The sequence below is a fragment of the Ctenocephalides felis genome, unplaced genomic scaffold, assembly GCF_003426905.1.
Source record: "Ctenocephalides felis isolate EL2017-DRISC unplaced genomic scaffold, ASM342690v1 CF-g0.4_SCAFFOLD_01886, whole genome shotgun sequence".
Taxonomy (NCBI): domain Eukaryota; kingdom Metazoa; phylum Arthropoda; class Insecta; order Siphonaptera; family Pulicidae; genus Ctenocephalides; species Ctenocephalides felis.
This window is the reverse complement of record NW_020538040.1, coordinates 71,355,107-71,366,969: the sequence shown is the minus strand read 5'-3', so window position 1 is coordinate 71,366,969 and position 11,863 is coordinate 71,355,107. Positions and strand designations below refer to the sequence as shown.

At 27.5% G+C, this 11,863-nt stretch overlaps 3 protein-coding genes across 3 annotated transcripts; 1 reads left to right on the top strand and 2 right to left on the bottom strand.

Moving 5' to 3' along the window:
- Positions 1 to 408: 408 nt before the first annotated feature.
- On the bottom strand, positions 409 to 2,567 carry LOC113377035 (ribonucleoside-diphosphate reductase subunit M2). The gene is made up of 5 exons (XM_026617198.1): positions 2,327 to 2,567; positions 1,778 to 2,259; positions 1,266 to 1,393; positions 692 to 1,011; positions 409 to 625 (listed from the first exon to the last, which is right to left on the bottom strand). The coding sequence occupies exons 1-5, from the start codon at positions 2,387 to 2,389 to the stop codon at positions 473 to 475; spliced, it is 1,146 nt and encodes a 381-aa protein (XP_026472983.1). The 5' UTR covers positions 2,390 to 2,567; the 3' UTR covers positions 409 to 472.
- A 660-nt stretch (positions 2,568 to 3,227) lies between these two features.
- On the top strand, positions 3,228 to 10,091 carry LOC113377204 (X-ray repair cross-complementing protein 5-like). Its single transcript, XM_026617433.1, has 12 exons — positions 3,228 to 3,367; positions 3,436 to 3,558; positions 3,754 to 3,992; positions 4,147 to 4,272; positions 5,916 to 6,048; positions 6,102 to 6,242; positions 6,628 to 6,717; positions 6,794 to 7,009; positions 7,079 to 7,365; positions 8,005 to 8,268; positions 9,389 to 9,552; positions 9,612 to 10,091. Exons 1-12 carry the CDS (start codon positions 3,347 to 3,349, stop codon positions 9,959 to 9,961), a joined length of 2,154 nt encoding a protein of 717 aa, XP_026473218.1. The 5' UTR covers positions 3,228 to 3,346; the 3' UTR covers positions 9,962 to 10,091.
- On the bottom strand, positions 10,028 to 10,857 carry LOC113377205 (chromatin accessibility complex protein 1-like). The gene is given in 3 exon segments (XM_026617435.1): positions 10,028 to 10,131; positions 10,134 to 10,257; positions 10,529 to 10,857. Coding segments are annotated over 3 exon segments (354 nt in total). The 5' UTR covers positions 10,655 to 10,857.
- Positions 10,858 to 11,863: the final 1,006 nt, after the last annotated feature.

Here is an 11,863-nt window from a genome sequence, read left to right as displayed (position 1 = left end):
ACACACACACACACATATATTATATATATATATATATATATATATATATATATATATTGTATTTATTTCAAAATAAAGTACATACATAAATATTCCCTTGACAATTTTTAATACCTTTCGGAATATACTAAAATTTTATTATGTTAATTATTTTTCACTGAGGAATGCAGGCTTGGTTTTAATGTTTTCAACTGTTAATGAAAAATTATTCATACAGAACAGTTTTTTTTTGTTTTATTACTTGCTTGTTCATAATTTTCAAAACACTTTTTATTGTTATTATAGTTACTTTAATAAATGAAAAAATACCTGAAAAAATACTAAATTTTAGAAATACAGAATAATTTTAAGTCAGCGAATATTCTAAAATGTATTTTATTTTAAAAATATCTTACAATTAGGTCATCACAATAAAATGAATAATAAAAAATAGTATTTAAATATATCACTAGCTATATACAATTAAATAAAATTAAAAATCAGCATCCAACGTAAAAACATTGTCAAGTCGGCTGGACATTACACCCCATTTTTGGTACTCTCCTACTTTCTTTTCAAAGAAATTAGTTTTCCCCTCCAAAGAAATTAATTCCATAAAACTGAATGGATTTTTCGTATTGTATATCTGAAAACAGAGAATTAACATTGAGGTAAATGAAATTAACATTACTGATTGCTACTGTGTACTCACTTTATCACATCCTAATTCCACTAATAGTCTATCAGCAACAAACTCTATATATTGCGACATCAAGTCGCAGTTCATGCCCAAAAGCCTTACAGGTAAAGCATCAGTTAGAAATTCTTGTTCAATGACCACAGCTTCTCTTATTATTTCAATAACTCGAGATTTTGTTGGCTTTTGTACTAAATGTTTGAACATCAAGCATGCAAAGTCACAATGTAGACCTTCATCTCTTGATATCAACTCATTGCTGAAGGTCAAACCTGGCATAAGACCACGTTTCTTCAGCCAAAATATGGAAGCAAAACTTCCACTGAAAAACACTCCTGCAAATAAACGGAAGTTATTGGTTGCATTAGAAAGTATTTACATTGTAAACTATATCTAATGTAAAATTTCAATTATGTATTAATTTTGTATTTTACTTAGTCATTGCTTAACAGCTAGCATAATCTTCTTTTAATAATTTACGCAAGCGTATCAACTGCCGACTAAAGTAGTAGTAAATAAATGACTCAACCATAAAAGCTCAATAAATTAGGTGTTAAAATTTTGTTCTATATTTAATTTTAATATTCACCTTCCACAGCAGCGAAAGCAATAATTCGTTCACCAAATGTTGCAGTCTTGCTAGCAATCCATTGTAGAGCCCAGTCTGCCTTTTTCTTGACACAGGGCAAAGTTTCAATAGCATTAAAAAGAAAATCTCTGAAAATTTTATATAACATGAAAAATGCATCATATTTATACCGAAAAGTGCCATGCATTTTTATATAATCATTGCACAAAATTTCCTCAAAATTCATGATTTCTCTAACAATATATAGTTTGAACCAAATACTTTCCTAAATTTATTGATTTATATATTATAGCATATAAAGCTATTTTTGAAACTAAAATTTGAGAAATATATAACCTCAATGTTAGATATCAACAAAAACTTAGCTGATATTGCTATGCAAGTAAAGTTACTAAAACTTTACAAGTAATCCAAGAAATAGATATGCATCTCAAGTAGAGTGTAAACATTTATATAAAAACATGCTTTAACTGAAAAGTAAATACATTAGCAGTATAAAATATAGTAATCACCTTTCAACGGGATCCCTGATATAAGTTTCTATCAATAAAGAATACATTTCCGAGTGTACATTTTCCATAGCAATTTGAAACCCATAGAAAAATCGGGCTTCAGTAACTTGGACCTCTTGGCTGAATCGTTCTACTAAATTTTCATTCACAATGCCATCAGAAGCTGCAAAGAATGCCAAAACATGAGAAATGAAATGACGTTCGCCATCCTTCAGCTTGTCCCAATCTGCTAAATCCTTCGAAAGATCAACTTCTTCAACTGTCCAAAAAGATGCTTCGGCTTTCTTGTACATTTGCCAAATGTCAGGGTACTGAATAGGAAAAACAACAAAACGACGTGGATTTTCACGAAGTAGAGGCTCCAATTCCTTGTCAAAAGGTTTCTCTTCCAAAGCTTGTTTCTTACTAGGAGAGTGTTGACGAACATCATTTAAGATGTTTAATGATCTGGGACTCAACACATTTTCACCTTTACTAGGGGACTGCGGAGATAACACATACTTGAAATTACTGAAAACATAAACAAAGCATTTAAAATACACCACTTACCTTAATAGAAATATTTTCCAAATTCATAATATTTTCTTTTCCGGCGTCAATTTTTGATTCCATTATACAGTGCTTCGAAGTTTGTTTAAAAATTAATGATTAATAAGATGTAAAAAAAAAAAACCGCGAAAAAGCACTTCAACAAACTGTCTCAGAGGTGATGTGTTAAAGCAATTCCATGAAGAAGTGACTTTTTCGCGCTATATAGCCACCAATAGTCACTGACAACAGAACAAAATTCGCGCCTAAATTGTAAATCTCGAACCCCATACGCTAGTAATATAATTAATAAGATAAATTCACAAATTAATAATTAATAAATAAACTATTTTAATTTTTTAGAATTAGATATAAAATAATTATGCAAGAATAACTCATGAAAATGTTTATTTATGGCCCTCGGTTTAAAATAAAAAATACTCTCTAATAGCTGCGTTTAAATCAACTTCAACTGCAAAACTGTTAATATTATAACAACAAAAACTATTACAAAATATCATATCTTAAGATCAAATTTAATTTCAATATCTTGAGCTTATACCTATTTAAATTTTTGTTGTTAATTAATGGTGTTTGGTAATAATATTATATATGTCGATAACTCTTCTTTCTCTATGTGTCGTATCTTGAATATATTTAATTAGCATGGATATATAAGATATATAATACACAATATATTCATTTTCTATAATTAGTGTAAGGGTTTATGATCATTGAAGACAAAAATTAAAAATAATGATAACGATAACTCGATGTCGTCGTAGAGCAAATTAATTGCAAATTTGCTGGAGATTTGATATTTTCATGTAAATGTACCTTAACAACATTAGCACTTTGAATTGAAGTTGTACACAGTACATTGTTTTGACTTTTATTGCATATTCAAATGTCAAATTCGAAAGAACATGTTAGAATTGGTTAAAACCTGCTGTAAAGATTGATTAAGTTCTTTCTATTTCTGATTTATAATTTACATAGAATTTTTAGATACGAATAAAACTATTATATTATTATTTTAATATGGCTCCGATAAGTTCAAAGGTATGAACATTTATATCATTTTTGTGTTTACAACATTTCTTTGAGTAATAGTTTATATTTATTTTTAGGAAGCTACCGTTATAATTTTAGATGTTGGTGTAAATGTTGTAACATTAGACAAAGAAGATGCATTTAAAGAGACGTTCTTTGAACGATCATGCACTTGCTTAACAAAATTAATTCAAAGAAAGGTTATTTTTCTTTTTCACATTTTGATTCCATATATGTGAGATATCATTGCTAATAAACAAATCATTACAATTAATAACTAATTGATTAGAATTGCTATGATTTAGTTGAACATGACCCTATACTAACTCACACTATTTCTAAAATTTAAGTATTATATCAAATATATTAATAAATTTACATGTTATTTATCTTAGATATTTAATAAACCCAAAGATGAACTGGGGTTGATACTTCTTGGTTCAGCGAACACAAATAATATGCTTGCATCAAAATTCAAGGGAAAGTTTGAAAATATTGAAGAAGCCTTTTGCTTATCACTATCGTCATGGGAAATGCTTCATTATATAAATAATGATGTCACTCCTACAAATATTAAAGCTGATTGGTTGAAAGGAATTATAGTAGCAGTAGATTTCCTTAAAGAACAAATCCAGTGAGCAGAATAATTTTCATAAAGAGTTATTTAGTCAATTTTAATTTGTTCATCTTACAAAAATGACAAAATACAGTTTCTTTATTTTGCATATTTCTTAGTTCACATCTTATTAAAATTGAATGTGGATAATTAATTACAAAATATTTTGAAGGGATAAGAAGATAGCTGCAAAAAAAATTATAATGTTTACTAATTTTGCTTCAGAAGTTGAGGATGCAAGTATTTTACCACAAGTTGTACAAGACATTAATGATGCCCAAATAGAATTAATAGTTATGTAAGTAAATTTACTCAATAATATAATATTATTGTTTTATGTTATTAGATTTTTCTCAAGAAAAATTTAAAATTAATTTAAACACACAAATTCTAATTCTGTGCCTGCATAAACAATAGTTGAATTTTTATATCGTTAATATAAAAACTTGGCATTTTTATTAAAAAATAATGACATTATTTTCCTTAACAGACCTTTGTAAGAAAGTTAAAATATTTATAACTGTATATTCTGAAAAACCATAAATGTTCAATTCAAATTAAATTATGAATTTAAGCCCGAATCACACGAGGCTTGTTTTCTGACGCTGGATTTCCCGCTTGATTTTTTTGCCGATGACGGCGCTGTAAATCATGATATTTTTCTAGCCGTACGCATCACACGAGGCTTTTTGAACTAGATTTTAAGCGTGGTTAATAGGTGCCGTGCGACATAACCTCGAAATTCAACAATACTTTTAGTTCAATACAATTTTTCGTATAAACAATACTTTTAGTTTAGTTACAATTAACAACAATACTTTTAGTTTACTTTTTCTATTTAACACGGGTCATAGAAAATAACATTAATTTTAATAAGAACAATTCAATAAAATTAATATAGAAAAGAGATAATTAATATAATAATTTAAAAAAAAATTGGAAAGTTATATAATTTATTTAAATTTTCATAAATCTGAATTAAATTATGTATTGAAACATTATTAGTAAAAATAAATAAAATCAATACAAATAATAAATAATATTGTAAAAATTTAATTATTGTTTTAGTAAACTTTATAAATATATATTTTAATTTTGAATATTAATTAATTTTAAATATTTTTTTGTGAATTTTAGAAATATAATATTCAATAATATTTCTCCAATAAATGAAATAATTAAAATAAATTAAAATCAAAATGCTTCTATATATAAAAAAATATAAAAAAATATTTATACTTAAATAAAATAGAAAATGTTTTTGGATATCATTTATCATTTACGTTTATATTATTTTAAATTATCTAAATTATCTAAATTAAATAATATTTTAAAAACTATATGTTTTTGTCCGAGGCCGATCAATTGACATTGATTTCATAACTATTTCCAAAATATGTCGTACTCTTTCTTCAAGTTTGACAGCAGTGCCGTCACATGATGAACCATGTGACAAAATACTGCTTCCCGATTGGTCGGGACGGGCAAATCCATCTCGAAAAATAGCACACGTTCTAATGTCAAAATCCAGCATGCTGGCAAGAAAGCGAGATCGCTATGACGTCATTTTGGACTCTCGACCGCCAGCTACCTGGCAAGCAGAGCCATAAAGCAACAAAACAAGCCTCGTGTGATTCGGGCTTTACTTACTATTTAATTTCTTAATTTATTTCTTCTACCTTAGTATTAAACTCGAGACTTGGTTTGCAATCATTGAAGTGATATAATTATTGTATTGCACATCAACAAAAATGAATGAAAAATTCATGACTTAATTACTTTTAATTATTCTGGTCCACTCAAAATAATAACTGAACACAGAGTGTATTATTTTTTTCTTACTAGATGCTACAGTAATTATTCTTAAACTGTAAATATGATTATACTTTTATGCGATTATTATGCTTTTATACTTGAATTTATTATTCTTATTTGAAATAGAGGTGCCAATGTCATACCAGAATTCAATTCAGGCAATGAAAGTGATTTAGAAACTAGTTTTTTCTCACAAAAAGTTCCTAAGTTACCACATCAAGAAGAGGGAGAAAAACTGATTAGTCTTATAATTAAAGAGGTATGTTGAATAAACTGTTATTGAACAAAAATTACTAAAAGAAAAAATTTCAGACAAACGGTTCTATGTGCAATTTTGATGATGCTGTGACAGAACTCATGTACTTTGAGAATAAACAGATTAGGCCCACACCTTGGTATACTAATTTACAAATTGGACCTGACATAAGTATTTCTATTTGTGGTTATAAGAAGGTACTATATATATATATATATATATATATATATATATATATATATATATAATTTCATTTCATTTCATTGAAAGAACATTAGGATGAACCCTTTAATGAGATGTTTTCTTTTTAATATTTATTTATGATCTTTTCTTCATTATTTCTACTTTTTCTTTTTATTACTAAATTATTGAGACATTGTTGAAGTCATGTTGTACCCCAGTCTGTGTAATAATGTATTAGAGACAAGTGGATCTATATTTACACAGAACTAGACTAATAATGTTATATCAAACATTAATTAAAGATTTCTTTGCTTATAATAAAACAAATAATACTCTAATAATTTCCAGCTATATATTTTTGATATGTAATGTAATCTAAACACATCAACTATTTTTCAGATCTCAGATGATAACTGCTTACCAACATGGAAGAGAAGAACTACTGTATTAGATGGAGCATGTGAAATTCAACGGCAGTATTTCAAGCATGTAAGTGTTAAAAATATGTTAACTGCAATTATCTGTAAAAAAATAATTTTCAGTGAATATGATAATTACTTTTTAGTCAGAAAATAATTCAAAAATTGATAAATCAGACCTAATTCCTGGCTATCAATATGGTGCTACCATTGTGCCTTATACTTCTGCCGATGAGACTATGAGCTATTCTTCTGGTCCAAGATGTTTAATTATTCTAGGTTTTACTAAGTTGTCTAATATTCATCGTGAATGGTTCTCAGGGAATGGTGTTACTTGTATAGTGGCACGGAAAGGTTATCAGGTAACTTGTTAAACAGTTTAGTGCTTAAAAATATATATGTGTTTGTTGTATGGTGCTTTCATATTTTAGAGTTCCGAGAGGGCCTTTTCCGCTCTTGTTGATTCAATGCAAAATAGTGAAGTTGTTGGAATAGCTAGAAGAGTGTACAATTGTGGAAATGCGCCAACAATACAATGTTTATTACCAAAGATTACAAATAAGTTTAAATGCCTCTGTATGATACAATTACCCTTTTTTGAAGATCTGCATCTTCTTAGCTTTCCACCCTTATTAGGAAAAAAAAATACGCCAAATGAAGAGCAATTAAAAGCTGTTGATTCACTAATTGATTCTATGGATCTGATGACGGCAGCCGAGTTAGTATCCACTCATTTATTAGTATTTATTTACAGATCTAAAACAGAATTTTATCCAGAGTCACAGTATGCAAGTGGTTCATCCTGCCAACAAAAGAGTAGGAATTGTTAAAATAGTATATTTTAAATCACAAAAAACGCTGCAATTGTTCTTGTTCATTGAAAAACTAAATATATTAGTGATTGTGATATTGTACTAATTACCTAATTACCTATACAAAATATTTTTTGCAGAATCTCATTACGTGACAAATAGTTTTTTTACTATATGTTATTGGTAACAATAACAACTTATAAAATAGAACTGGAGTTCATCTCTGTAAGCTATGCTGTTCTTTTTTTTGTTTTCCACATAAAAATAAACTAATAGTTTTATATTTTATCTATGATAGTTATCAAGACTCCTGAGAATAATATTACATAAATAAATAACCGATACCAACAGTATTGTTATATAATTTCATCTGGATATATTCACTTAATTGTAAAATATTTAATATACCACAAAAATGTGATTAATTGTGCAATTTCAGATTGAATAACTGAAAATACTTATACTATGTTTATTTACAAACTCAAATTCAATTTATACGTAATATGTAAAATTAATAAATACTGTGCAATTTCTCCATGAAATAGGACTGAAGATGGCGAACCTATGGAGGCATATCATGTGAAGAGAACTTTAAATCCATATATGCAGCATGCTTTCCAAAGCTTGTCATTCCGTGCTATGTATAAGACCAAACAGCTGCCTCCAGTCCAGAAAGATGTGCTAAATCTAATAAATGTTCCTGAAAAAATATTGGAAGGTTCACAAAAGGCAATTGCAAAAATAAAGGATTTATTCCCACTAATCGAGAAACAGGAAATGATATCTGAACGGAACAAATGGATCAATAGGTAAGATTAATTTTAATGGGTATTTGCAATATTTAATTTTAGTTAGTCATATTTAAAACCTGCACATCAAAAAATATATATATATATATATTATATATATATATATAATAGGTTGTCAAATATCTCCCTTCTGCCTTTTTGTATTGCCAAGAGCAAAAAAGCGGAAGGGAGATATTTGACAACCTAATATATATATATATATATATATATATATATATATATATATATATGAAGTATTTTGCAGCCCAATCGTCAAATTAAAATTGATTCAACAATTGGGCTGCAAAATACTTCAAATATGTATCAACATCGCCAAAACTATCCTCATATAATTCTTTCGTTGATAAAACTATAAACTTTTTAATCAGGCATTCATTCAGATAATAAATATAAAGAAAGCTATATTTTGTTATATGGACCATTAAATTTACTTTCAAATATAGTTTTATCTTTATTATCTGGATGGATGCCTGCTTAAAAAGTTTAGTTCTATCAACATATATATATATATATATATATATATATATATATATATATATTAAAATATATATATAAAATAAAATATATATATATTAAAAAAGTGTATGATAGGAACAATATTTAACTACGTTGCATTTCAATAATCAAAATATTCTCAAATTTCTCATATTACATTACTCAAATTACTTGAATATGATTATTCCAAAGCATATTTTATTTTGAAGGCAATGTTTTTATTTATTTTGTTTCACAATAAATTCCAATTAGTGTGAGCTGCAAAAGTATATATGTAGAGTTTATTTTCTAAAACAATGTATTAATTAAAATTGTTTATTTGCATGTAACTTATGTGTTAACAATGTTTGTTTGGTCCTTATTTGAAATATTATACTACTGATCTAGTTTAGATAGTTAACAAGTAACTTTTGATTAGTTCTTATTCATTCTTTATATGAATAAGGAATGATTAACTACTACTTTCATTCTGTATGTGTAAGGATTATTGTTTACATATTTAAGATTTACCATATATACATGTAAAAGAAGATTGCTTATAGTATTTATAAATTAATTACAAACTAAACAAATAGGAACAATTTTATTAAAATCACTAAATGTTTGACTTATTAATCTAATTTAGCCGTCTGAAGACAATTGGCAAAGAGGAAGATTTACAGAGTATTCAAGAAGCAAAAGACATACTTAAAATTCAAGATGCAATTAAAGCCGAACTTGTTGAAGTGGGCACAGTGAACCCATCAGAAGATTTCTTAAAATTAATTACTAGAGAAGATAAATTGACTGGTAAGTAGTAATTGTTTTTGTTTTGTATATGATCCAAATTCAAACTACTGCTGTTCTAGTGATTAAGCAGTTACAACAAGTAATTTACAATATTCCTCTCAAGTCATTTGACACCGATTATTCCAAAGCATTGGTGGCTTTGAGAACATTGAGAGATGAATGTATCAAAACACACACAAAAGAATATAATGACTGGCTGAAGGAGCTTAAAGATGTTGTGTTAAAAAATAGGAAAGACTTATTCTGGAGTAATCTGGTGAAAGAAAATTTGGGCTTGATTACTATTGATGAAAACCCATTAAGCAAAATATCGCAACAAGAAGCTGATATGTTCCTGAAGGTTTCGGAAACAGAGTCTGTAGAACCGCCAGAAGACATTGAAATGGATGATTTGTTTGATGAAATGTAATAATGATTGTAAAAATATATATTGTAATATATAATTACAACCTGTATAATTAGTTATTAATTACTATCATTCCTCACTATCAGATTCTTCTGATTCCAAACTGGAAATGGGATCTTTTTCCACTTTCTTTTTTGACATTAGTTCTTTGTATTGTCTCACCGTAATTTTTTTGGCATTAATTCCCATAAGAAGTCTAATGTGTCTTTGTTATGAACAACATTGGTAACATCTTTATAATCCAAATCTTTTTTACCTTTACTATAAGCTTGTTTAGCAAGGTAAGCGACAAAAAGCTCCTGCAATAAATTCAAATTAATCAAAACCTTGTTATTAATTTTATTACCTAGTTATGATAGCTATTCTCAAGGTATGATTTTTAAGAATAAGCACAATATCAATAACTGATAATCCTCTTGAAGTAACTTCATAAAAGTATAAATTAAAATACAATATTCAGTTTTATTGTTCTCTGTAGTGTCCACATATAATCAAAACTCATATGTAATAATAGTTCAATTGTTAAAATATTAGAAAAATAACTTGATAGAATTTGAATGTAAAACTCACCGCAGATTTTGCTACGAAATAGGAAGCATCAAACGAAACGGCTTCTGCTTCTGGAGAACTTTTCATAATAGTTTTTACTCGCGCTAATGGCAAATGCAATACTTTAGGTTTCTGTGTAGGACTCATAATGAAATTGTTTTTATGATCAACTATCTTGTTCACGAAGCTTTATACTAATTTTAATTTCACAAATAGACACCAAATATTGAATTTAATTTATCGTCATCGAAACATGATCACGCAAGTTTCAAGATCTTTACAAAATTTCTATTTTTTGTATGTAATTATAATAGCACTAATGCCAGAATGACATCTTTCATAACGGTTTTATAACCTAATATATTAAAGAGGCTTATAAAACACGCCGCATTATCGTCAGAAAACGCTGTCATTTCTATCGATGCAAACAGCTACGATATCGATATGTAATCCTTATATTTCACTTCGCCCTTTTGACAACCCTTAAATTCATAGGACAGGCCAACTAACACCGATCACAAAATTTATCGTGTAACCGTTCTTTTTCGAATGGTTAAGCTTAATATATAACGAGTCTGTAGGAAAATAATTAAAATAATAATTATGAACAATAATTTAATAACATTATTGCATTAAATGTTACTTTTATTATGTAAAACTGTAGGTAAACACTTTTATACGTATCTCCATTACATTTTGAATACGATACTAATTTTTAATCCTTGTATATAAATACACGATTAATTACATAAGATTAATTATAATTCTGATACCAAGAACCAGTCTGAAAATGAAATTTACATTTGTTAAACACATGTATTTATGAATTATTAAATTTATGCATCTACCTCTGAAAACAAACGTCTATAGCAAAGTACAGTAGAGGTGCAAATAAATGCACATTTAATAGCAAGTGTTCATTTCAACTTTAGTTTCATGGAATATGAAAATATATAGATTTATATTTTTATTATATACCTTATTTATTTTACTAATGTTTTCTTTTATACACACTAGGAAATTTGTCATGTTTTTTTTTCGATTTTGTTTTTAAATTTTTCCTTTAAATTCTAATAAAATTTTTTAAATGTAGAAAGTGAAGATTTCATTTCAATTTCAAAATATATTTATTTGCAGTGAATTCAGTACAAATTTAATACCTAACCAAAGATTACAGTTTAGAACTACAGTAACTCACATTTCTTTTTCAATTCTTATCAACTCTGCAACTCCATCATGCATTTCTTTGACGGCTTCATATTCAGTTAGCCCCATACGTCTCTTATTGGAGATATCATAGACCCCTAGACCCCTCCCTCTGCCTTTGTATGCTCGCCACGTGTTCCTCGAACTTGA